Genomic DNA, 26970 nt, shown 5'->3' on the forward strand with positions numbered 1-26970 from the left:
TGAGTTGGAGCAATCCCAGGCACGGCTACAGGTTGGGCAGAAAGGAGATTCAGAGCAGCCCTGCAGAGAAGGACTTGGGGGTGTTGGTTGATGACAAAATGAACATGAGCCGGCTGCAGTGTGTGCTCGCAGCCCAGAAAGCAACCGTGTCCTGGGCTGCATCAAGAGGAGCGTGACCAGCAGGTCGAAGGAGGTGATCCTGCCCCTCTGCTCTGCTCTTGTGAGACCTCACTTGGAGCATTGCGTGCGGTTCTGGTGTCCTCAACGTAAAAAGGACATGGAACTGTTGGAACAAGTCCAGAGGAGGCCACGAGGATGAGCAGGGGCTGGAGCACCTCCCGTATGAAGACAGGCTGAGAAAGTTGGGGCTGTTCAGCCTGGAGAAGAGAAGCTGCGTGGAGACCTCAGAGCAGCTTCCAGTGTCTGAAGGGGGCCTACAAGGATGCTGGGGATGGTCTATTCCTCAGGGACTGTAGTGAGAGGACAAGGGGTAACGGGTTCAAACTGAAACAGGGGAAGTTTAGATTGGATCTAAGGAAGAAATTCTTTACTGAGAGGGTGGTGAGGCACTGGAATGGGTTGCCCAGGGAGGTTGTGAATGCTCCATCCCTGGCGGTGTTCAAGGCCAGGTTGGATGAGGCCTTGGGTGCCATGGTTTAGTGTGGGGTGTCCCTGCCCACGGCAGGGGGGTTGGAACTAGATGATCTTAAGGTCCTTTCCAACCCGAACTATTCTATGATTCTATGATTCTGTGATTCTATTCTATGATTCTATGAGTCCATGATGCCAGGGAAATTATGTCAGAGCACCCAGATTTGCTGAGCTGGAGAAGGAAACCGCAGAGGGGGAAGCGCTGGCCACGCGGCTGCAACTTTCAGATTCAATTTGGTGCCCCAAACCCCACAGCACTGACGCCGCCACTGCCGCAAGGATCCCCCACCAGCCATGAGCCAGGCTGCGGCACAAAGCTCCATGGCCAGAGCCCCAGTGGCAATCCCGAGCAGGCAGCAAGCTCCAGGCAGGGATTTGCTTTGCAGCATCGCTGTCTTGGGGGGCTGAGGAGCTGCTCTGTGGATGGACATCCCCAGGCTCTGCTGCTGTTGCTGGCGGAAAACCACTGCCAGGAGAAAGCTCCCAGCTTAGCCCCAGTTTTGGCACAAACATCCCTCCTCACCCTGCTCCCCCGGTCACAGCAGGGATACAGAGGTAGCTTCCGACCTGGCACCCAGGCTGGGGAGATCAGTAATAAGCCCTCCATGGGCAGGGAAACAGGGGGTTCCTACCCCGGAGCAAAGCAGCGCTGCCAGGCATGCGAGAGGGGACCCCTTGTAGCAGAAGGGAGCAAGAGAGTCCCAGGGGTACCCCCCCATCCCTTCTGCTGGGGGTGGGAAAGCACCAACCCCTTTCGCCTCCTCTCAGTCCGCAGCCCCTATAGCGCTTGCCGCTACAAGGGCATGTTCATCCGGCAGAAAATCCCTGCCCTCCTCCTCAAGAGCTACCAGCAGACACGTTCCCACTGCTCCCACGGGGCTGTGCGCTGAGTATCCCAACCCAGCCTTCCTCCCCAGCACCTCGCTCCTCACCGTCACTCACCCACCTTCCCTATGTTCTCCCCTAGGTTCGTTCCTTCCTTGTTCTGCCTTTGAGGATGCCCCAAGACTAGCCACCCCCAAAGGGTGCCATGGTGGGGGGACTGCTCTGGCTCTTCCCATGCACTTCCCTTCTCACTGCTCTATCCCAAAGAGCCCCAAAATTCCCCATTTCAGCTGTCAGCAAGAAAAGCAGGAAGGAAGCCAAGGCTCCAGATTGCTCCAAGTCAGCCCTTTGGGGGGATGTGGGGAAAGGATGCTGCAGGAAACCCCAGGGCATGGCTGGACCCTGCATTCCCCCATCTAATGCAGCCCCCCTCTCTCCCCAGCGTGGAGCTGCGGAATGGGAAGAGCTTCTGCATGGACCAGGACTGGTTCCAGCAGCAGCAGCGGCAGAAGCAGTCGACCCCCACCTCCGCGTGAAGCTGCCTTCCCCATAAGCTCCATCTATTCGCATCCCATGGTTAGCTCTATGTTCTTCTTAAATGACGGAGCTGGCTCTGTTCCCTTCCCTACTGGCACCCACTCCACACCACTGTACATTGCTCAATAGGTTTAATAAAACATGCAGATCCTGCAGATCTGCTGCTGGAGTGAGACTGGATAATTCCTGCGGGATAAACGGGTCACATCAGCGTTTCTTATCACCACGGGGACCCAGGAATAGTCCAGGAGCCCTGGAAGGGCAGGGAAACCCAAAGGGCCACGGCTGATCCCCTCCCTCCAAGGTGAAGCAGCCCGTGCGCAGGCGAGGTTCCCCAAGGCTCACTGCTGACGCTGCACTTGGGTCGCAACAACCCCTTGCACCAGGGAAAAGAGGCTGCTGGAAATGACTTGGGGTGGTGGTCAAAAGAGCCAGCTAAAGCTGGGCCAGGTCTGTGGCCAGGTGGCCAAGAAGGTCAACGGCATCCTGGCGTGTAGCAGCAAGAGCGCGGCAGCAGCGCCAGGGAAGTGGTCGTCCCCCTGTACTGGTGGGTCCCGTGCCGGTGGGTCCAGCGCCGGGGCTGGCTGCAAGGTCGGCACTGCGAGGGGCAGGGGGATGATGAGCACAGCCAGCCCGTGCCACGCTCCCTCCCTCCGTCCATCCCTGGATCGCAGCCCTGCGCCTGTGCCCGCATTCCAGATGCCCCTTGCGCAACCCTCGTGCGGCGCCGCATCACAATCACCCTGCACTGCAAGGGTGCCCCACCCACCAACAGCCCCAGATCAGCAGGGTCTTGCAGCAAACCAACATTCCCAGGCGCAGCCATCTCCTTGGCTGCAGCCACTTGCTGTGATGAAGCGCAAATCACGGTGCCGCAAGGCCCAGCCTCCAGCAGCGCTGCCAGAGGAGGAGGGCGAGCCCTCCTGTGAGCCTCCCCAGTGCAAGAGGCAGCGGGATGACCCCAGTAAGGAAGGTGAGTGCACAGCACCCCGCCTGGACCCTCACAGAGGGGATTGTGGATGCAAGCACCATAGGATGGCCGTCGGGTCTCTCCCCCATCCCGCTCCCAGCATTACGCTGGGACCCTGTCACAGTGCAGGGGGTGACGCTGCTGTCCCCCTGCAGTGTGCGGGTTCTGCCAGCGGGCAGACTGCAACCCCGAGGTGCTGGGGCAGCTGTGCCGTCAGGATGGGCTCTGCGTCCATGAGAACTGCCTGGTCAGTGCCTGGTGCTGGCACCCCCCGCTCCTCGGCCCTGCACCGCCGACAGCACCTGCCACAACCCCTCTTCTCCCCTCTTGCAGTACCACGCCAGCGGGCTGAAGCAGAGAGGGGCCGATGAAGAGGGCTTCTATGGCTTCCTCTTCCCTGACATCCAGGAGGAGCTGAAGCGGGTGGCACAGAAGGTGAGGCCCGAGGGCATCACGGTGCCCATTCCCTATGCCCAGCACTGCACAGCCCAGCAATCCCTCAGGGATGCTCTGGCAGCCGCCTGCAAGCAACCGCCCAGATGCCCCTTCATCCAGAAAGTGCTGTTGGACAAGAGGAAATGCCTTCAAGCGGGAGGTTTAGATGGAGCTGAGGAACAATTCCTTCCCCAAAGGGTGCTCAGGCATTGGCACTGGCTGCCCAGGGCAGGGCTGGACTCACCGGCCCTGCAAGCGTTCACACCCCGTGGAGACGAGGCCCTTGGTGCCACGGGTTCGTGGTGGCCTTGGCAGTGCTGGGGAACGGTTGGTGTGGGTAGCCAGGGTCTGACGGTCGGAAGATATCGCGCTGTACGGAAAGATAGGGCCCCTCTCCTAGTAGCCAATTGCACTTGATTTATGATGTTAGCAGACGGATGTGACGTTGTAAACCAAAGCTATATAACACCGTGCCGTCAAGCAATAAACGCCATTTGCCGTCCACCACATTGGTGTTAGTGAGCTTATGGCCCGAGCGGCCCAGGGCTGGTCGCCGTGACGTTCCTGAACCAGGTCGCTAAGCCTACGCGAAGGCAACAAGTGGTGCCGAAACCCGGGAACATCGCATGGACGGGTGAACGTTGGCCGGAGCAGCGAGAGCAGCCCGGCGGGGAGGACGCTCCCGGACCCACAAGGAGGATGGAGTCCATTGTGAAGGTCGTATCCGAAATACATAAACAATGGGGTATTAGTTGTAAGCCCAAAGATTTTACTCTCGCAGTAGCGAGGCTTTTACAGCTCGGGGTCGTCGAGCAGCCGGTGGATATTCTCCACCCGGAGGTGTGGGATAAATGCACCAAAGCCTTAGCTGAGGAGACTATATCCTCGGGCTGCGGCAAGAGCCTTAAATCATGGGGGAAAGTTATGCAGGCCCTGCGGAAAGCCATACATGAGCAGGAAACCTGGAAGGCTGCGAAATCCTGCCTCCGAGACACCCCAAAACTGGGGATCGGAGCAGCTACGCAGACTCCGCACCCCCCTGACATTCCCCTCCCTGACATTCCCGGCTCTCCTGAGCCTGCTGTATCTCGGGAGGGCGACACCCCCCCCAAACTCTCGAACCCCGACACGTCTTCTAACCAACGGACAAATGCAGAATCTTTTTGGGGTGGGCTGGCCGAGGAAGCAAGAAATGCTGCAAGGAACGCTGAGGCCACAGCAGGCTGGGCTGGGCCTCCGCCCTATGCACCCCAAGATGGCGCCGAGCTCAAAGGCAGGGGGCGGGGCGAGGACATCTTTGGCGGGAACGGGGAGGAAAAGCCAGCCTTAACAAGCAAGCAGGAACGGGAGGGGGAGGGGAACGCGAACGAGCACAAAGGCGGGGGGCGGGACGTGAGAGAAAAGCGGGCAGCCAATCAGAGCGGCCGCCGTAGGGCCAGTTCCCCCTCGATTGGTGGGCGGGACGAACCAATAGGGAGGAGGGGCGGGCGTAAGGGGAAGGACCGGCCCGCCCGCAAGGGGAAGGACTACCCCCCCCACAAGGGAAGCGGACGGGGCCGCAGCCCGACAAAAAGATACCGGACACCAGATACAACCGGTCAATCGAGTTCCGATTCTGAATCAGACACTAGCTGGGGATCAGACAATAGTCGGGAGGAGCAGCTCTCGACAGGTTCAAAGTTAGAGTGGCCACAAACAGAAATAAACAGAACTAAGGGTTCAGTTATCCCTGCCCAAATTAAAAAGGAATCACAGGAGGAGGAGGTCCCTCTCACGGACTGGAGGAAAATAATGATTGATTGTGCCAACTGGACCCCATCGATCCCATTGGCATTTCCAGTCCGAGTGACGGATGGGGGACAGAGGGTCCACTCACCAATAAACCCTAAGGATATACAAACAATTGTTAAAGCAATTGCAGATAAAGGTATTAATTCTGCCATGGTCTCTACCCTTATAGATGGTATCTTTGGGGCAGACGATATGCTCCCATTCGATATAAAACAAACTTGTAGATTAATTTTTGATGGAGCGGGGATGATTGTTTTTAAACAGGAATGGGAAGAAAACTGTGCGAGGCAGTTAGCCCAAGCAGTCGGGGCAGATCATCCGCTGCACGGTTCCAGTCTGCAGCGGCTGATGGGCACAGACTCAACAATGATTACCCCGCAAGCGCAGGCCCAGGGCCTGCGGGCTCACGAGGTAATGACAACCACTCGTGCAGCCAGAGAAGCTATTCGCACAGCTTCTAGAGTTGTTGCTAAGCCATCGCCATGGTCCACAATAAAACAAAATGAAAGTGAAAGCTTTACACAGTTTGTGGATCGTCTCCAGGCCGCGGTCGACTCTTCAAACCTGCCTGCAGAAGCGAAGGGCCCGGTTGTGGCAGAGTGTCTACGCCAGCAGTGTAATTCGACAACCAAAGAGATTCTGCGGTCACTCCCAGTGGGGTCAAGCATTGCAGACATGATCAAGCACTTCGCAAAGGAAGAGCATTTAACACCAATCCAAGCGGCTGTTCGCACCGCAGTCACCAATATGATGGTATATCTTAAGTGCGGCCAGACAGGCCACGTTATAAATAGAACTGAACTCTATGATAGAATATGATATGAATATGATAGAATATGATAGAATGAACTCTATGATACCAAAAGGACAACCTTGTGCCGTTCTTGATATTAAGGACTGTTTTTTCTCCATACCCTTACATGAAGAGGACAAAGAACGGTTTGCTTTTTCTGTCGTATTCCCAAATAGCCAACGTCCTAATTTACGTTTCCAGTGGAAAGTGCTGCCTCAAGGAATGGTCAATTCACCCACCATCTGTCAGATTACAGTAGATGGAGCCTTGGCACCGATCCGACATAACGACCCAACTGCAACCATCATTCAATATATGGACGATATTTTAATCGCTGCACCATCAGGAAAGCAGGTGGACCAGTTAATATCACTGGTTTCTGAAACCTTAAAAACAAATGGGTTCGAAATTGCGAGTGCGAAAATTAAAAGGGGACCATGCGTGAGCTTCTTGGGGGTAGAAATCACGAGTTCCTATATAACTCCACCCCAAGTAAAAATTCACCAACATGTCAAAACACTCCACGATATGCAACAGCTAGTGGGGTCCCTACAATGGCTCTGCAACATTGTCCTGATCCCTCTGAATATCATGGCCCCGCTGTATGACCTTTTGAAAGGAAAACACCCATGGGAACAAAAGGTACTAACACCAGAAGCAGTGGACAGTCTTGACTTCATTGAAAAACAGCCGTCGTCAAGCACACTCGCCAGATGGAACCCAGATGTGTCGCTTGACCTGTATGTGCATTTCACCAAAGGAGGGGGAGTGGGAGCACTGGCTCAGGGACCCCCTGACAAAGCACACCCAATACAGTGGGTAGTTCTCGGAAAACCGTCACGTGCATTTTCCCCCGGAGTCGAGTGCCTTGGTAACCTTATCATGAAAGGTAGAAAACTCGCTTTAAGACACCTAGGCATCGAACCTGCCAAGATATTCCTACCCTTTCGTAAACAGCTCCCGACGCAATCGGTGGCGATGTCAGAGCATCTAGCTATAGCCCTCGTCGGATTCGGCGGAGAAGTCCAATATGCTGCAAAGCCCCCAAGGACCCAAATGCTGGCGGTCATCGACATCGACCTTCCACAGAAAATCCTGGATCGGCCTCAACAGGGACCTACAGTTTTTACAGACGCATCCTCAGCAACTTCAACCGCAGCAGCGGTATGGCAATCAAAGGAAGAATGGCACTGCGTAAAAATGACCGACCACACACTTTCGGTTCAACAGTTAGAAGCAGCAGCCGTAGTGCTAGCGTGTGGACTGTTCCCAACGGAGCATCTTAATATAGTCACTGATTCAATGTTTGTAGCTAAACTCTGCCTAGCCATGTCGGGGCCTGGTGTGTCAACATCTTCAATAGCTCTTATGCTGGAAGAGCGCTTTCCACCCGACAAGGTACCATATCAGTTATTCACATCAATAGTCATGACCCAGTTAAGGGATTTTTTCAAATCGGCAATGACAAAGCAGATGCTGCCGCGAAAGGCCTGTGGACACTAAGAGAAGCCCGTCAGTTACATGAATCCCTCCATATCGGAGCCAAAGCGTTAGCAAAGAGATGCGGACTTTCAGTCACCGACGCAAAACACATAGTGGCAACGTGCCCTCACTGTCAGAAAGCACCACTGTGGCCCTGCGGAATCAACCCCAGAGGCCTTAAAGCCTCCGAAATATGGCAGACAGATTTTACACTTTGCCAATTACTGAAGCCTCGAGCGTGGCTAGCAGTGACCGTGGACACATACAGCGGAGTAATCGCCGCCACCCAACATCTTAAAGCGAGCTCTAAAGCAACTATTCAACATTGGTTGTCGGTCATGGCATGGCTTGGCATTCCAAAACAAATCAAAACAGACAATGGCCCAAATTTTATCTCTAAATCAGTTCAAGCATTTGCTTTAAAATGGGGCATCACTAACACACGGCATTCCATATAACAGCACAGGGCAGGCCATAGTCGAGCGAGCAAACCAAACCTTGAAATCCAAATTAGAGGTATTAGCAAAGACAGAAGGGTTTAACAATACCATCCCCACAGGAGACCAAGCCCGCCTACTAGCAGCCGCTCTCTTAGCACTGAATCAGTTTCCCAGGGGAGAGGAAGCAAACAGCCCTGCCCAAAAACATTGGTCAACTCGAGCATTAGATGATGGCCCATTGGTCATAGTCAGAAATGAACTGGGAGAATGGGAACACGGGTGGAGATTAGTCCTAACAGGACGGGGATACGCTGCAGTCAAAAAAGATAACGGAATTAAATGGTGCCCAATTAAATCAATCAAACCAGATTTGAAGGACAAAACTGATGAAAATTGTGAGTTTTTGTTTACAGGACCGATTCATTGGACACCCTCGTGACCGGTACTTCCCACTACCACAAGGGGACGATGAACCAGCCAATTCCTTACCTGCCCCAAAGAGCCCTCCGGCAACTGAACACCCCACGTCGTCAGAGCAACAGCATCGTCAAAAGGCCCCTCCCAAAAAGGGGCTACGGTACCTTTGTGTGATCATGTTTTTGGGGCTTTTCACTGTAGCGAGGGTAGAATCGAATTCTCATTATCCTCATCAACCTTTCAAATGGACACTATATCAATTTGGTTCTGGTACAGTTATACAAACCATAACAACGTCAGGGGCTCCTAGTTTTATGGCCACCCTTTGCCAACTAATACCTACAATACTCTGCTTCGAACGAGGAGCATACTATTTTTGCCCCAGTTCCAATCCAGGAAGGAGTTACTGCAACTACCCCGGGCACTGTTATTGTGCTTACTGGGGCTGTGAGACGATTGCAAATGCCTGGATTCCAGAGCCAGGGAAAGACCCCTTTCTGCGGGTATCCTGGGCTCCTTATGGGTGTAGACCCCCACCTATAAATAGAGGTGAAGAATTTCACTCTCCTTACGCCATATCGACATTTTATGGTACAAATTATTGTAAGCACCTCTATTTGAATGTAAGTAATCCTCATCATCCGAGTTGGCTCTTGGGAAAGATGTGGGGAGTTCGATATTATCAAACAGGAAAAGATAGAGGTGGCCGCATTCGTATCCAAAAAACATTGATTCCGGCTGATCCATTGCCAGTACACCCTAAACTAACATTTGCCGGTAAAACACTCCTACCAACCCCTGGCCAAAATCCTATAGTCAGAAAACTAACTGGACCTGATGTACCTACAGCAAAATATAGCACCGCACCCACAGTAATACGTAACACAGTGAGACCACACACCAATACAATTCCTTATGAAGATCCTCTCTGGGGAATGATGCAGGCCAGCTATCGAGTATTAAACAAGACCCATCCGAACTTTACAGAGCATTGCTGGCTATGCTATGGAATAAAACCACCCTTTTATGAGGCTGTAGGAGTAAGTGACATACCTATTCTGGCAAATGGTACAAATCCGCCCCAATGTACATGGGAGATGGAAAAACAAAGCATAACACTAGCACAGGTGGTAGGAAGCGGTGTATGTCTGGGTGCTGTCCCAGACAACAAACAACAGTTGTGTGTCAGTAAGATACAGGATAATATCTCAGCAAAATGGTTAATACCAGTCACCAATGCTAAATGGATCTGTTCTATTATTGGGGTCACACCCTATTTATCCTTAGACAACTTTAACAAATTGGCGGAATACTGTGTCCAAGTGTCTATAATTCCCAAGATAATTTACCATCCTGAAGAATTTGTTTATCGCTCACATCTTACCCCGGAGCACCATTTGTTAAAACGAGAACCCCTTACAGCTATAACAATAGCCACCCTACTATTAGTGGGAGGTGCAGGATTAGGTACAGGCGTAACATCTTTAGTGCAACAGAGTTCAGAATTTCACGCTTTGAGAATGGCCGTCGATGAGGATCTAGCCAGAATCGAACAATCTATAACTGCATTAGAGCAATCAGTTAGATCACTATCTGAAGTAGTGCTACAGAACCGTAGAGGTCTAGATCTGATGTTTCTTCAACAAGGAGGAGTGTGTGCTGCATTGAAAGAAGAATGTTGCGTATATGCGGACCATACTGGAGTGGTAAGAGACACCATGGCAAAGTTACGAGAGGGTTTGGAAAAACGAAGACGGGAACGAGAAGCACTGCAAAGTTGGTATACATCCTGGTTTACCCAATCGCCATGGTTGACTTCCTTAATATCTACCCTGATGGGACCAATCATAATAATTCTCCTAGCTCTGATCTTCGGACCCTGTATATTGAATAAGCTTGTATCGTTTGTTAAGAGCCGGTTAGAAACGGTTAATATTATGCTCGTAGAACGTCGACAATTACTTTAGTACTATTTTTAGTTAATGATACCTCAAGTTATTATGTTTCACTTTAGCTGTTCGGACAAATCCGAACCTCTGGGAGACCTTTTTAGTCACTGTCATTTCCTCTTACCGCGTAGACTGGCCCCCTACGTGGTAACAGGTGTGCACTTTTTAAAACAATTGAAACACCTGAACCTCGCGCTGAGTGAAGGGAACATAAGCTCATCACAGTCAGGTCAACGTTACCTGCGCGGGGACGCCCGCTAGGGTTGAGTCTGTCACCTCACACAGCAGTGATGCCTTTCGGAGCTACTTTACTGACGGTCTTCCCAGAGCATATAGGTTCAATTTCAACTTTATCACCTCACAGAGATCTTGTCTTTTTAGTTACCTTTAACTCTCCCTCGTTCTTTCAGTATACCTCTTCATTATCTACTACCTAATGTGCCTTCTGTCTTTACTCAGGAGTGTGCTTTATAGCGTAGACTTATTTTAAGGTGTGCAATCTAAATAAGATCCCTTTTGGGTATAGTGTTCTTAGTGTTTTTTAAGCTTATTGTTTAGGTTATATAATTATGCATAGGGAGGGGGGAAATGTGGGTAGCCAGGGTCTGACGGTCGGAAGATATCGCGCTGTACGGAAAGATAGGGCCCCTCTCCTAGTAGCCAATTGCACTTGATTTATGATGTTAGCAGACGGAAGTGACGCTGTAAACCAAAGCTATATAACACCGTGCCATCAAGCAATAAACGCCATTTGCCGTCCACCACATTGGTGTCAGTGAGCTGATGGCCCGAGCGGCCCAGGGCTGGTCGCCGTGACGTTCCTGAACCAGGTCGCTACGCCTACGCGAAGGCAACAGTTGGACTGGATGAGCTTAAAGGTCTTTCCCAAGCTGGTTGATTCCAGGGCTCTAGGGTTCTATGTGGCACTGACACCATTCACCTCCTCTCATCCCCAGAGGTGCTGCATCTGCCGCCAGGCGGGCGCCTCGGTCACCTGCAGAGCGCGGCGCTGTCCCCGCACCTTCCACTACCCCTGCGGCAGCGAGCGGGGCTGCGTCTCCCAGTTCTTCGGGGAGTTCAAGTGAGTGTCACCGCCCCGGGCTACCAGAGCCAGGGCCGGGATGGAGGAGAGCTGGGGCTGAAGCATCCATCACCTCCGTCCGCAGGTCCTTCTGCTGGAAGCACCGGCCGGTGCAGCGGGTGCGGGCGGTGCAGCAGGACCAGACCCTGTGCCTCATCTGCCAGGAGGCGGTGGCGGAGCGGCCGCGCTATGACACCCTGGTCTGCCCCACCTGCACCAGCGCCTGGTTCCACCGCCGCTGTATTCAGGTAGGCAGCGGTCCCCGACGGCATCAGCCCTGTGGTCACCCCATCACCAAGCTCCGCGGGGGTGAACGGGACCCCACCACCGATGGTGCTGATGCTGTGTCTGCCCCAGGGCCAGGCGCTGCGCTCTGCCCTGCACCACTTCCGCTGCCCGCTCTGCCAGGACATGGGCACCTTCCGAGAAGAGATGTTCCGCCTGGGCATCAAAATCCCGGACAGGTCGGTGCCCTCCCCCTGCCTCCTTCCCCTCTGCGATGCTGCGGCCAATCCCCTCCTGCCTCCCCACGTCCCCAGGCCTGAGCGCTCCTCTGCTCCCACAGGGATGCTGCCTGGGAGGAGGATGGAGCCTTTGCCGATCATTATCAGCGGCACAGCTCCTGTGACACCAGCCAGTGCCTGTGCCCCGTGGGATGACAGGAGGCAGAGGAGAATGGGTGAGTGCTGGTGTTCCCCCAGGTCACGGGCTTTGGCTGGGGATGGAGGTACCAGGATGGCGCCCCCCATCCATCTCAGGGGCCTTTGGTGGCAATGGGTCCCATTGCCCCCCCAGGCCCTGGCGACTGCTGCTCTGCCACTCCTGTGGCTCCCGCGGGACCCACCAGCGCTGCTCCAACCTGGGAGAAGAGGTGGATTCCTGGGAATGCTGGGACTGCAGGGACACGGGCACTGGTGAGGGCTGCAGTTGGGGGGCGGGGGGGGGGGCACAGAAGGTCCCAAGAGCCATGTGGCCACCACTGCTACTTGGGACATGGGGACAGGCTCAGGGCTGTGATCCAGGGATGGAGAGAGGGAGCGTGGCACAGGCTGGCTGTGCTCATCATCCCCTTGCCCCTCGCAGTGCCCGCCTTGCAGCCAGCCCAGGCGCTGGACCCACCGGCACAGGGACCCTCGCGCACTGGCCCAGCTCCTGACACCTCACGTGGGGACGAAGAGGTCGAGATCCCTGCAGGACTCCCGCACACCAACCTGCCCTCCCAGGCCCTGCCCTAGAGATGGGCAGCTTCTCTCTAATAAAACTTGGCGCTTCACAGACGTGGGTTTGCTGCTTCTGCCTGGGCACTGCAGGGCAAGAGCCGCTGCCGTGGCCCCAACCTCCTCCTGGCATCACAGGGGATGTCAGGCTGCTTCCCAAATAGGAGCTGGCACTGGTCAGCCAGTTGAGATGCTGGTGTCACCCCATGGGTGGCTCCGGAGCTGAGCCCAGGCTGGGGAGGGGGAGGCACCGTGGGAGATGCTGTGGGGCCAAGGCTGCTCTGTTCCAGAGAGAGCAGTGACCCCAGGATGCGTGCAGAGCAATGGTGTCACCATGGCTCTTGTCTCTCACGGTGGGGCTCCAGCAGGGACTTCAGAGACACACAAAGGGCTTGGTAACACAAACACTTTATACAGGCGTCCAAACTCCTGACTGTTCATTAACAAGCAAATTGATAGGGTTTAAATTATTTTCAGTTTAAATTATGACTTTGCTATAATTTATTTTAGAGTTTTGTTCCCTTTCTTGAGCAAAAAAATACTTTGTTTAACTAAGTTCAATCGAATAAGCTTTCCCATTGAAGAAGGCCACAGTCCAAGTGCTCTCTTGTGTACCCGGGGCTGGGAAAGCACCACGGGCATCACGGGTGGCAGTGGGGAAGGATCAGTTCTCCAGGCTCTGGAAGTGCTGCACATGTGCCTGCACCCAGGCCGCCCGGGGCTCTGTGCACAGCTCCTTCTTCTTGGTGACCATGCTGCCAGGACAAGTCCCACGTTAGAGTGCTGGGCCGGGGCAGCGGGGTGCCTGCAATAGGTCCCCAGCCATGTCCCCATCCCTCTGGCCCAGCCATCGCCCCCTTAGCCCCCAGTGGGACTCCCATCACTGCTGGCTGGCTGCACCTGCTGCTGGTGATATAGGCAGAGGTGATGAGGCGCCGTGGGATGGGGCGTCGGTGGAAGGTGGAGCAGCACGTGGTGGGGACACCATCTGTGAGGGCAGAGACAGAGAGAGAGCCCTGGTGAGAGCCCAGGCACAGGGGTTCCCGGGGGATTCGCCATCTCCCATGTCCCCTCTTGTGTCCTGTTCCCTGGGTCCCAGCGTTGGCCTCCTGCTCCCAGCCCTCCCCCTGCTGATGGGGATGGAGCTCTCAGTCTGCCCCAGCAGCTCCTCTGGAGCAATGGCACAGTGAGCCCCAGGGAGGATGCAGCCACGCCGGACTCTCCGAGATGGGCCTCGAATGGGGAGCAGGCGGCCAAGAGGAGGAGGGCGACCAGAGCGGCTGCGGAGACCTTCGTGCTGCTGTGGAGCTGAGGGATCTGCGAGCAGGGCTGCAGCTGGAGTCTGCAGGGCTCTGCACAATGCTCGGCCCTGTGGCCATGCCCTCCTTTTATCCCCGGCCGTGGGGTGGGCGCAGGCTTTCAAGGAAAGGAAATGAGTTGGAGCAATCCCAGGCACGGCTACAGGTTGGGCAGAAAGGAGATTCAGAGCAGCCCTGCAGAGAAGGACTTGGGGGTGTTGGTTGATGACAAAATGAACATGAGCCGGCTGCAGTGTGTGCTCGCAGCCCAGAAAGCAACCGTGTCCTGGGCTGCATCAAGAGGAGCGTGACCAGCAGGTCGAAGGAGGTGATCCTGCCCCTCTGCTCTGCTCTTGTGAGACCTCACTTGGAGCATTGCGTGCGGTTCTGGTGTCCTCAACGTAAAAAGGACATGGAACTGTTGGAACAAGTCCAGAGGAGGCCACGAGGATGAGCAGGGGCTGGAGCACCTCCCGTATGAAGACAGGCTGAGAAAGTTGGGGCTGTTCAGCCTGGAGAAGAGAAGCTGCGTGGAGACCTCAGAGCAGCTTCCAGTGTCTGAAGGGGGCCTACAAGGATGCTGGGGATGGTCTATTCCTCAGGGACTGTAGTGAGAGGACAAGGGGTAAGGGGTTCAAACTGAAACAGGGGAAGTGTAGATTGGAAATAAGGAAGAAATTCTTTACTGAGGGGGTGGTGAGGCACTGGAATGGGTTGCCCAGGGAGGTTGTGAATGCTCCATCCCTGGCGGTGTTCAAGGCCAGGTTGGATGAGGCCTTGGGTGCCATGGTTTAGTGTGGGGTGTCCCTGCCCACGGCAGGGGGGTTGGAACTAGATGATCTTAAGGTCCTTTCCAACCCGAACTATTCTATGATTCTATGATTCTGTGATTCTATTCTATGATTCTATGAGTCCATGATGCCAGGGAAATTATGTCAGAGCACCCAGATTTGCTGAGCTGGAGAAGGAAACCGCAGAGGGGGAAGCGCTGGCCACGCGGCTGCAACTTTCAGATTCAATTTGGTGCCCCAAACCCCACAGCACCGACGCCGCCACTGCCGCAAGGATCCCCCACCAGCCATGAGCCAGGCTGCGGCACAAAGCTCCATGGCCAGAGCCCCAGTGGCAATCCCGAGCAGGCAGCAAGCTCCAGGCAGGGATTTGCTTTGCAGCATCGCTGTCTTGGGGGGCTGAGGAGCTGCTCTGTGGATGGACATCCCCAGGCTCTGCTGCTGTTGCTGGCGGAAAACCACTGCCAGGAGAAAGCTCCCAGCTTAGCCCCAGTTTTGGCAAAAAACATCCCTCCTCACCCTGCTCCCCCGGTCACAGCAGGGATACAGAGGTAGCTTCCGACCTGGCACCCAGGCTGGGGAGATCAGTAATAAGCCCTCCATGGGCAGGGAAACAGGGGGTTCCTACCCCGGAGCAAAGCAGCGCTGCCAGGCATGCGAGAGGGGACCCCTTGTAGCAGAAGGGAGCAAGAGAGTCCCAGGGGTACCCCCCCATCCCTTCTGCTGGGGGTGGGAAAGCACCAACCCCTTTCGCCTCCTCTCAGTCCGCAGCCCCTATAGCGCTTGCCGCTACAAGGACGTGTTCATCCGGCAGAAAATCCCTGCCCTCCACCTCAAGAGCTACCAGCAGACACGTTCCCACTGCTCCCACGGGGCTGTGCACTGAGTACCCCAACCCAGCCTTCCTCCCCGGCACCTCGCTCCTCACCCTCACTCACCCACCTTCCCTATGTTCTCCCCTAGGTTCGTTCCTTCCTTGTTCTGCCTTTGAGGATGCCCCAAGACTAGCCACCCCCAAAGGGTGCCATGGTGGGGGGACTGCTCTGGCTCTTCCCATGCACTTCCCTTCTCACTGCTCTATCCCAAAGAGCCCCAAAATTCCCCATTTCAGCTGTCAGCAAGAAAAGCAGGAAGGAAGCCAAGGCTCCAGATTGCTCCAAGGCAGCCCTTTGGGGGGATGTGGGGAAAGGATGCTGCAGGAAACCCCAGGGCATGGCTGGACCCTGCATTCCCCCATCTAATGCAGCCCCCCTCTCTCCCCAGCGTGGAGCTGCGGAATGGGAAGAGCTTCTGCATGGACCAGGACTGGTTCCAGCAGCAGCAGCGGCAGAAGCAGTCGACCCCCACCTCCGCGTGAAGCTGCCTTCCCCATAAGCTCCATCTATTTGCATCCCATGGTTAGCTCTATGTTCTTCTTAAATGATGGAGCTGGCTCTGTTCCCTTCCCTACTGGCACCCACTCCACACCACTGTACATTGCTCAACAGGTTTAATAAAACATGCAGATCCTGCAGATCTGCTGCTGGAGTGAGACTGGATAAATCCTGCGGGATAAACGGGTCACATCAGCGTTTCTTATCACCACGGGGACCCAGGAATAGTCCAGGAGCCCTGGAAGGGCAGGGAAACCCAAAGGGCCACGGCTGATCCCCTCCCTCCAAGGTGAAGCAGCCCGTGCGCAGGCGAGGTTCCCCAAGGCTCACTGCTGACGCTGCACTTGGGTCGCAGCAACCCCTTGCACCAGGGAAAAGAGGCTGCTGGAAATGACTTGGGGTGGTGGTCAAAAGAGCCAGCTAAAGCTGGGCCAGGTCTGTGGCCAGGTGGCCAAGAAGGTCAACGGCATCCTGGCGTGTAGCAGCAAGAGCGCGGCAGCAGCGCCAGGGAAGTGGTCGTCCCCCTGTACTGGTGGGTCCCGTGCCGGTGGGTCCAGCGCCGGGGCTGGCTGCAAGGTCGGCACTGCGAGGGGCAGGGGGATGACGAGCACAGCCAGCCCGTGCCACGCTCCCTCTCTCCATCCATCCCTGGATCGCAGCCCTGCGCCTGTGCCCGCATTCCAGATGCCCCTTGCGCAACCCTCGTGCGGTGCCGCATCACAATCACCCTGCACTGCAAGGGTGCCCCACCCACCAACAGCCCCAGATCAGCAGGGTCTTGCAGCAAACCAACATTCCCAGGCGCAGCCATCTCCTTGGCTGCAGCCACTTGCTGTGATGAAGCGCAAATCACGGTGCCGCAAGGCCCAGCCTCCAGCAGCGCTGCCAGAGGAGGAGGGCGAGCCCTCCTGTGAGCCTCCCCAGTGCAAGAGGCAGCGGGATGACCCCAGTAAGGAAGGTGAGTGCACAGCACCCCGCCTGGACCCTCACAGAGGGGATTGTGGATGCAAGCACCATAGGATGGCCGTCGGGTCTCTCCCCCATCCCGCTCCCAGCATTACGCTGGGACCCTGTCACAGTGCAGGGGGTGACGCTGCTGTCCCCCTGCAGTGTGCGGGTTCTGCCAGCGGGCAGACTGCAACCCCGAGGTGCTGGGGCAGCTGTGCCGTCAGGATGGGCTCTGCGTCCATGAGAACTGCCTGGTGAGTGCCTGGTGCTGGCACCCCCCGCTCCTCGGCCCTGCACCGCCGACAGCCCCTGCCACAACCCCTCTTCTCCCCTCTTGCAGTACCACGCCAGCGGGCTGAAGCAGAGAGGGGCCGATGAAGAGGGCTTCTATGGCTTCCTCTTCCCTGACATCCAGGAGGAGCTGAAGCGGGTGGCACAGAAGGTGAGGCCCGAGGGCATCACGGTGCCCATTCCCTATGCCCAGCACTGCACAGCCCAGCAATCCCTCAGGGATGCTCTGGCAGCCGCCTGCAAGCAACCGCCCAGATGCCCCTTCATCCAGAAAGTGCTGTTGGACAAGAGGAAATGCCTTCAAGCGGGAGGTTTAGATGGAGCTGAGGAACAATTCCTTCCCCAAAGGGTGCTCAGGCATTGGCACCGGCTGCCCAGGGCAGGGCTGGACTCACCGGCCCTGCAAGCGTTCACACCCCGTGGAGACGAGGCCCTCGGTGCCACGGGTTCGTGGTGGCCTTGGCAGTGCTGGGGAACGGTTGGACTGGATGAGCTTAAAGGTCTTTCCCAAGCTGGTTGATTCCAGGGCTCTAGGGTTCTATGTGGCACTGACACCGTTCACCTCCTCTCATCCCCAGAGGTGCTGCATCTGCCGCCAGGCGGGCGCCTCGGTCACCTGCAGAGCGCGGCGCTGTCCCCGCACCTTCCACTACCCCTGCGGCAGCGAGCGGGGCTGCGTCTCCCAGTTCTTCGGGGAGTTCAAGTGAGTGTCACCGCCCCGGGCTACCAGAGCCAGGGCCGGGATGGAGGAGAGCTGGGGCTGAAGCATCCATCACCTCCGTCCGCAGGTCCTTCTGCTGGAAGCACCGGCCGGTGCAGCGGGTGCGGGCGGTGCAGCAGGACCAGACCCTGTGCCTCATCTGCCAGGAGGCGGTGGCGGAGCGGCCGCGCTATGACACCCTGGTCTGTCCCACCTGCACCAGCGCCTGGTTCCACCGCCGCTGTATTCAGGTAGGCAGCGGTCCCCGACGGCATCAGCCCTGTGGTCACCCCATCACCAAGCTCCGCGGGGGTGAACGGGACCCCACCACCGATGGTGCTGATGCTGTGTCTGCCCCAGGGCCAGGCGCTGCGCTCTGCCCTGCACCACTTCCGCTGCCCGCTCTGCCAGGACATGGGCACCTTCCGAGAAGAGATGTTCCGCCTGGGCATCAAAATCCCGGACAGGTCGGTGCCCTCCCCCTGCCTCCTTCCCCTCTGCGATGCTGCGGCCAATCCCCTCCTGCCTCCCCACGTCCCCAGGCCTGAGCGCTCCTCTGCTCCCACAGGGATGCTGCCTGGGAGGAGGATGGAGCCTTTGCCGATCATTATCAGCGGCACAGCTCCTGTGACACCAGCCAGTGCCTGTGCCCCGTGGGACGACAGGAGGCAGAGGAGAATGGGTGAGTGCTGGTGTTCCCCCAGGTCACCGGCTTTGGCTGGGGATGGAGGTACCAGGATGGCGCCCCAGGGGCCCCATCTCAGGGGCCTTTGGTGGCAATGGGTCCCATTGCCCCCCCAGGCCCTGGCGACTGCTGCTCTGCCACTCCTGTGGCTCCCGCGGGACCCACCAGCGCTGCTCCAACCTGGGAGAAGAGGTGGATTCCTGGGAATGCTGGGACTGCAGGGACACGGGCACTGGTGAGGGCTGCAGTTGGGGGGCGGGGGGGGGGGGCACAGAAGGTCCCAAGAGCCATGTGGCCACCACTGCTACTTGGGACATGGGGACAGGCTCAGGGCTGTGATCCAGGGATGGAGAGAGGGAGCGTGGCACAGGCTGGCTGTGCTCATCATCCCCTTGCCCCTCGCAGTGCCCGCCTTGCAGCCAGCCCAGGCGCTGGACCCACCGGCACAGGGACCCTCGCGCACTGGCCCAGCTCCTGACACCTCACGTGGGGACGAAGAGGTCGAGATCCCTGCAGGACTCCCGCACACCAACCTGCCCTCCCAGGCCCTGCCCTAGAGATGGGCAGCTTCTCTCTAATAAAACTTGGCGCTTCACAGACGTGGGTTTGCTGCTTCTGCCTGGGCACTGCAGGGCAAGAGCCGCTGCCGTGGCCCCAACCTCCTCCTGGCATCACAGGGGATGCCAGGCTGCTTCCCAAATAGGAGCTGGCACTGGTCAGCCAGTTGAGATGCTGGTGTCACCCCATGGGTGGCTCCGGAGCTGAGCCCAGGCTGGGGAGGGGGAGGCACCGTGGGGGATGCTGTGGGGCCAAGGCTGCTCTGTTCCAGAGAGAGCAGTGACCCCAGGATGCGTGCAGAGCAATGGTGTCACCATGGCTCTTGTCTCTCACGGTGGGGCTCCAGCAGGGACTTCAGAGACACACAAAGGGCTTGGTAACACAAACACTTTATACAGGCGTCCAAACTCCTGACTGTTCATTAACAAGCAAATTGATAGGGTTTAAATTATTTTCAGTTTAAATTATGACTTTGCTATAATTTATTTTAGAGTTTTGTTCCCTTTCTTGAGCAAAAAAATACTTTGTTTAACTAAGTTCAATCGAATAAGCTTTCCCATTGAAGAAGGCCACAGTCCAAGTGCTCTCTTGTGTACCCGGGGCTGGGAAAGCACCACGGGCATCACGGGTGGCAGTGGGGAAGGATCAGTTCTCCAGGCTCTGGAAGTGCTGCACATGTGCCTGCACCCAGGCCGCCCGGGGCTCTGTGCACAGCTCCTTCTTCTTGGTGACCATGCTGCCAGGACAAGTCCCACGTTAGAGTGCTGGGCCGGGGCAGCGGGGTGCCTGCAATAGGTCCCCAGCCATGTCCCCATCCCTCTGGCCCAGCCATCGCCCCCTTAGCCCCCAGTGGGACTCCCATCACTGCTGGCTGGCTGCACCTGCTGCTGGTGATATAGGCAGAGGTGATGAGGCGCCGTGGGATGGGGCGTCGGTGGAAGGTGGAGCAGCACGTGGTGGGGACACCATCTGTGAGGGCAGAGACAGAGAGAGAGCCCTGGTGAGAGCCCAGGCACAGGGGTTCCCGGGGGATTCGCCATCTCCCATGTCCCCTCTTGTGTCCTGTTCCCTGGGTCCCAGCGTTGGCCTCCTGCTCCCAGCCCTCCCCCTGCTGATGGGGATGGAGCTCTCAGTCTGCCCCAGCAGCTCCTCTGGAGCAATGGCACAGTGAGCCCCAGGGAGGATGCAGCCACGCCGGACTCTCCGAGATGGGCCTCGGATGGGGAGCAGGCGGCCAAGAGGAGGAGGGCGACCACAGCAGCTGCGGAGACCAATATCCAGAGAAGCCTTTCTCCCTCCTTGACTTCCCATGACAGACAGCAGACATAGTGCTTCTCTCTTTGCCAGAATGGTACGGACTAATTGAGTGCTGTCTAGAATATGCACAAGTGTCTTTTGAAGGTGGGTGAAAGGAGGAGCTGGGATGAAGTTAGGAAGTGACTGAATGGGTGACCATTGCTCCTGACACTGGAGAGCAGGGTATCACGTGTTTATGTGGTGGTGAAGGCAAAGCAGTGCTGAGTACCTGTCCTGGTCTGTCTTTTCCTGTAGCATTTAGATCCCTCAAGCTGGGCCATGGGAGGAAGGTCATGTCTCAAGGGAAGCATCGCACAGTCTTTAGAAGCTGCAGCAGAACATAGGGACATGTTTGGGCCTGAAACAGTCTCAATGTTTTTCCTCCCTCTTCTCCTAGATAAGTTATTCCTGGCTCCTGAGACAGAAATGTGTATATTTTTCTGTCTTCCAGATGGTTGTGCAACACCAGCATTGATGTCCGCAAAAGCAGGTGGGCTGTGTAGGGGATGTCATATCTAACCCTTGATGCGGATGTGAAAGATGACTTTGTTGAAGATGAGCCAGCTCTGCAAGCTATGCTTGAATTAGCCAAGGTCTATCTCCTTACCTTGTTTCCTCATTCCTCTAGTAGCATCACGTTCTCCCAGCAATCCAGCCCAATACTGTCTCCCCAAGCAGGAGGAGCTGTGACCCCAACCCCTCTCTTCTAGTTTAGCAAAACTGCAGCTTAGCCTGTGCGATAGACACATCAAGGTTGTCATCATCCTGCTCTTCTCCCAAGGCTGAGGAAGGTTGCTCTTGCCTTTACTGTCAGCAACTGCATGAAAATCAAAGGCATCAAGGTGTTGACAGCATCTGATGATGTCAACAGCCTGCTGGACCATAAAAACAGTTGTTTTTCACTGTCCTGGGCTATAAAGCTGGGGCTAAGCCTAAGAACACTTCAGCTAGTGCAAACCACCACAGTGGCAGTCCTAAGGAACCTGTTTCCCTGCAGTGCTGTCCCTCACCCTCACATAAGCTTTCCTTTTTCTGTGCAGACAAGTGACAAAACTATCTTGTATTCTGTGGCTTCTGTGCTGGTGAACTGTACCAACAGCTATGACACCAAGGAGCTGGTGCAACTGGCAAAGTTCTCCAAGCAGCATTTGCCTGAGGAGCATCCGAAGGTATTCCAGGGAGCTGGGAGGAGATGCTCGGATCTGAACACTTTCCCTGGTGTATCCATTTTCACAGACCTCAGGTCTCCTGTCTCCCAGGCTGAAATTGCTTTGCTCTCCAACCAGGCTTGGCTGTAGTTAGCCGGATGGCAGCTGCTAAGGGGCTAATCCCTTTCTAATGTCCCCCCTCAGGACAAGAAGGATTTTGTGGTGAAGCAGGTGAAGCGGTTGCTGAAAGCTGGTGTTGTCTCTGCCCTGGCCTGCATGGTGAAGGCAGACAGTGCTGTACTGACAGACCAGAGCAAGGAGCTCATCGCCAGGTACCTTCACTGCTGTCGTAGGAGCTGGGAGTGCTGGCCAGCCCATGTGCCACTGAGATGGGCTCCTGGGCTGGCTCTCTGCTTGGTGGGGTGGTGCCTTCTGCCTATGGGGGAGCGATAAAAGTGAGAGAGAGAAAAGATTTAACACCAAGTCCACGTTCTGACCCCAAAGCTGGCTTACAGGCCTGCTTTGCTAAGCTGCATCTTGAATTTCCAGTCCTCTCTATTGATTTTGACTGGAATAGAGTTCATCTTACAGGCCTGAAAACTTCTTAGTGTGCCATCTGTGGTTTTCTCCTAGAATGCTGTGGGGCACTGGTGAAAGAAAGGGGGGCATAAAATCATAAAATGGAATATATAAACTTTTAGAGTTAGTTTTAAGTAATGCTAAGTTTAATGGCTTTGTAACAGTAGCAGTGGAAAATTACTGAGGGGCATGATACGTAGAAAGGAAAAAAAAACAGAGTACAGCTAGAGAGAATTCTTGTGCATGATAAATCGTTATAGTTGACATAGTTTTAAGAAAAATAGTCTAGAATAATGAGACACAGGGATAAGGAGTATCTGGGAATGGCAGGTGTCCAGCATGGGCTACAGTTAAACTAACTGATAAGTAGGAAGCTAGAAGGATTATTATGTCTTTGATGTTAACGATCCCATTAAGCTGGTACGAGCATCTACTGCGCATGCGTCAAAGGCAGACAGAAGTGATGAAGATTGCTGGAAGAAGTAAAGGACCCTCACAGACCCCTACCACAATTTTGTACGCATGCGGGGAACTTTCTGGAAAATTATGTAATCCATACGTAACCTCATGAATATGTATGTATGCCCAACATCTATATAAGGTGGTGTATGAAGCAATAGGGGGAAATACACGCTAGGTGGAGCTATCCCCTGTGTCTCCTGGCGCCGGAATAAAGAATACCTGCTTGTCAACTTTGAAAACTTTGTTGGCAAGTTTATTCTTGGAGTTTTCTCCGAATCACTGGGTTAAACATCTGGAATTAATTGGTGGATCTGGCACCCTTGCAAAACCTTAGGCTCCTTCCGTGAAGGATGCTGGCTATTGCCTTCTCATGTGGCTGTTTCACTAAATGATTCCGTGCTTCTGCAGGGTGTTTCTTGCCTTGTGTGAAGACCCCAAGGACCGTGGGACCATTGTTGCTGAAGGTGGTGGCAAGGTGATTACTTGCATGTTTGCAGTCCAACCTGATGTGCAGTTTGTCTGCAAAGTGTCTGCAGTGCGGGAAGGTGCCAGAGAAGTGTGAGCTGTCTTTGTGTAGCCCCTGGGGCCCACACTGACACTCCAGTCCGCTCTCTGTGAGCCTCCAAAGAAGCAATCTTCTTGAAACAGCTGAATGAGCTACAAGCTCTGGTGTGGTGCCTATCTGAGAACAAAAGACATCACTCTGGGCCATAGTGCAGGCCCATTTCTTCAACAGACACATCTTTAGGTGTTTTTAAACTTATTTTAGTATATTAAGGCAATCCTGTAAATCTTCTCAGAGACATCATATGCTTTCACATGTGTCACTAGGCCCTGATACCTCTGGCTCTGGAAGGTACAGAAGCTGGCAAGATAAAAGCTTCTCATGCTCTGGCAAAAATCGCTGCTATCTCCAGTCCAGGCATGGCATTCCCAGGGGAGAGGGTAAGCTTGAAAATACACCCAGAATTAATCTTGACATTTCCTTTAGCAAATTAAAATTGCCAAGACCTGAGAGCTGGAAAAGCTGAGACGTCCCTTCTCTTCTTAGGTGTACGAGGTGGTGAGGCCCCTCGTCAGCCTGCTCAACACAGAGAGAGATGGCCTCCAGAACTATGAGGCTCTGTTAGGTTTCACTAACTTTTCAGGAAGGAGTGATAAACTTCGGTGAGTTTAACTGGTTTCTGGCTTTCTGTCTTCCCCTGAGTACACGTGAATGTCAGTCAAACTAGTCAGCCTGAGATACGTTTGGCAGAGCTGCAAAAGTCTCAACTAAAAGATGAATGGCAAGAGGAGAGTGGCACTTTTTCCTCTAGAAAGAGGAAAAATGTGAACATCGTAGTCTGCATTAGATAGGGAATGAACCACATCACGAGCTCCAGTGCTGCAGACACTGATTGGTTTCAAGGCTTTCCCTTGTCTGCAGTTAATACAGTGTAAGTTGGTCATTGCTTGTCTCATGATAGATTTTATTTGACTGCTGTTCAACACAGGATGAAGATAGTCAAAGAGAAGGCCCTGCCAGATATTGAAAATTACATCTTTGCGAATCACGACCAACTTTGACAGGCAGCCACAGAGTGCATGTGCAACCTGGTGGTCAACAAGGAGGTAACTCACTGGGCAGCTCAAATTAGACTGTGTGCACTGGTTTGTGAGCCCCTGTGGCGAGACATTCCTAAATGTATTATCCCCGGATATGATGGGTTGGGGTGTTTTTAGATTCAAGAGCAGTTTGTGGCTGATGGAAATGACCAGCTGAAGTTGGTGGTGTTACTGTGTGGTGAGGATGATGAGAAAGTCCAGGTTGCAGCGGCAGGAGCCCTGGCCATGCTTACAGCAGCACAAAAGAAGCTCTGCTCTAAAATTACTGAAGTGGTAAGACCTTAAGTCTGACTATTGGCAATAAATATACCCTTGAAGGGGCCTGGCTCAGCCATGAAAACGCCACTCAAAAGGAAGGTGTAGCGCACTAGTTTGATAGTGAGGAACTTGGTGAAGTTGAGACCTGGCTGTGTATGCTCCTAGTTCATCCCTGCCTGAAGTAAACCAGCCTACTTTATAGAAGACTTCATCTCAGAGCTGAAACATTTCTATACAGCCATTCCACAAGCTAAGTCCACGATGCTAACTGTCAAGCAAGGTTAGGAATGCAGAATATTATTCTATAGGCTCTTAAAGCTTTTGATAAATAACCTGAGATCCAAACCTTGTTTCACTCAGACATGAGAAAAGTTTGATAGATAACGTATTAAGCTTTACAGATCCCCAAATATCTCAATTTCCTGCACAGATCTGTAAGTCCTGAGGACTCAGACCCTGCATGGTCGAGTATCTGTGAAGAGCTGTGGTTGAGAACCCATGAACTCTGTTGTGTCGATGTTGGACACCGGGCCTTGTTAGAATATAAGTGATGAATCAAGCCAAAGAAGGGGCTCAGGAAGATCAGTGCGGGGGGCAATGGGTGCTCTGCTTCAGTTATGATTGTGTCAATATTCTGATCAGAATCTTTGCACAGAGATTATGGCAACCTGAACATGAAACATGTTTCATGCGGTGCCAGTGCCTTTGATTCATGCGCTTCCTTCTGCTAAGAAATGCCTTTCCAAACTCGCGTTCTCGGTTGAGATATTCTTCAGATCAATACTAATGATCTCTCTCTCCCTCAAAGACCACCCAGTGGCTTGAAATCCTGCAGAGGCTCTGCTTACACGATAACATGGAAGTACAGCACCGAGGACTGGTCATCGCTTTCAACTTAATCAATACTGACAAAGACCTAGTGGAGAAGCTAGTGGAGACAGAGCTCCTAGAGATCCTGACGTACATCGGCAAGCAGGAAGACCCCAAGAAGCAGCACATCATTAACGTAGCACATGACTGCCTCACGAAGTACATGGATTATGGGCTCATCAAACCCCTCTCTCAGGCATGAGGAAATGAAAAGCACCAAAGATGTGTTTAGGAAAAAAGCCACTGAGAAATGTGTAACAGTGAGAGCCATGAGGGAAATCTAATGCCATTGTTAAGGCATGGAATCATCTGGGGATGATTTTGGAAGATCAGAAACAGCATGAGGAAAAGGGGGACTGGGAGAGTTGGAAAGTGTCCATCTGAGTAATTGGTGTTAAACCCTTTTTGCCCCTTTGATGAACGCTTCAAGGCCCAGCTGTAGAAGAGTTGGTTGTGTTGCAAATGCACTGTGGATTGTAGAAGGAAACTCAGTTGAGCTGAAATCTCTCCTGCTGCCATCTACAGCTCCTGGTAGTTGTGGAATTCCTAGCAGTGGTGGAACAGCGAGAGTTAAATGCCTTCTGTTCTGTAGTCAGAAAATGGGTTGGGTAATAGCTGTGTGCTTTGTTAAATTATGGTAGTTTTAGACAGCCTTAAGTGGTGGGTGAACTCTTAATAAACTCCCATCTTTGTTCCATGTAGAATTCCTCTTCTGTTTTTATTAAGCAAAGGGAGAACTCTCACTTGCAGCCTTGTATTAGACCCAGGAGACTGGAGTAATGGGTAGCACCGGCTGGATTCTCACTGTAATGTGTAGAGTTTGTTCATCAAAAGGTTTAAAAGAAAATATTGTTTGCTACATTTTAAGAAACTCTCTGTAACTGTTATAAATTGAGACCACAATGGATCGTAATTCCAATTACAATTTTATTAATTGTAGCAAGTAGAATATGAGCAAAGACAGCGCTGGACAGCAGGGGAGTCTGCGCTCCGCCAACTACCGTGCCTAGTAAATCAGACTGTTCCTTTTTATACATCCTGACTTCCATGTTTATAGAAGTCTTCCTCCCTTGTCCTATGGTTGACCCCGTCGGTTATATTTGCTTAAGAGATAAGCAGGCGTCGGTCGTGCTCGCTTAGAGAGGTAAGCAGGCGTCCGTTGTGCTGGCTCAAGCGATTTCACATTCATTGTTATCTGACCTTTACATTGGGTTTAGTATAAGTCTTAATAAACAATATCCTATTCTATAGTTTCTCACAATCCCATATAAATCTTAATAAACAATATCCTATTCTATAGTTTCTCACAATCCCACATAAATCTTAGTAAACAATATCCTATTCTGTAGTTTCTCACAATCCCACGTAAATCTTAATAAACAATATCCTATTCTATAGTTTCTCACAGTAACTATCACTTTGTGTGGAATCATATTTTCTTTTTTTTATTTAACTATTGTACTTCTGCATTACGACTTCTGCATTAGGAAGGAGAAGTCAGTTGTGTTACTGCAGGGGAT

The 26970-nt window shown here is 53.8% G+C and overlaps 1 protein-coding gene and 1 pseudogene across 2 annotated transcripts; both read left to right on the top strand.

Annotated features, from left to right (window-relative positions):
* Positions 1–16887: 16887 nt before the first annotated feature.
* Positions 16888–19231, top strand: LOC308227559 (PHD finger protein 7-like; the record flags this gene model as incomplete). The annotated part of the gene is made up of 9 exons (XM_080630242.1): positions 16888–17008; positions 17161–17252; positions 17339–17440; positions 17868–17992; positions 18078–18240; positions 18350–18456; positions 18558–18671; positions 18791–18909; positions 19080–19231. The coding sequence occupies 9 exons, from the start codon at positions 16888–16890 to the stop codon at positions 19229–19231; spliced, it is 1095 nt and encodes a 364-aa protein (XP_080486368.1).
* A 1121-nt stretch (positions 19232–20352) lies between these two features.
* LOC308227561 (protein unc-45 homolog B-like) lies at positions 20353–25652 on the top strand (annotated as a pseudogene). Its single transcript has 10 exons — positions 20353–20399; positions 20980–21121; positions 21569–21697; positions 21881–22008; positions 23126–23192; positions 23549–23662; positions 23769–23884; positions 24211–24328; positions 24440–24595; positions 25389–25652. The product of its transcript is annotated as a protein unc-45 homolog B-like (transcript).
* The last annotated feature ends 1318 nt before the right edge of the window (positions 25653–26970 follow it).

The sequence above is a fragment of the Psittacula echo genome (genome assembly GCF_963264785.1).
Source record: "Psittacula echo genome assembly, chromosome: 15".
NCBI classification, from domain to species: domain Eukaryota; kingdom Metazoa; phylum Chordata; class Aves; order Psittaciformes; family Psittacidae; genus Psittacula; species Psittacula echo.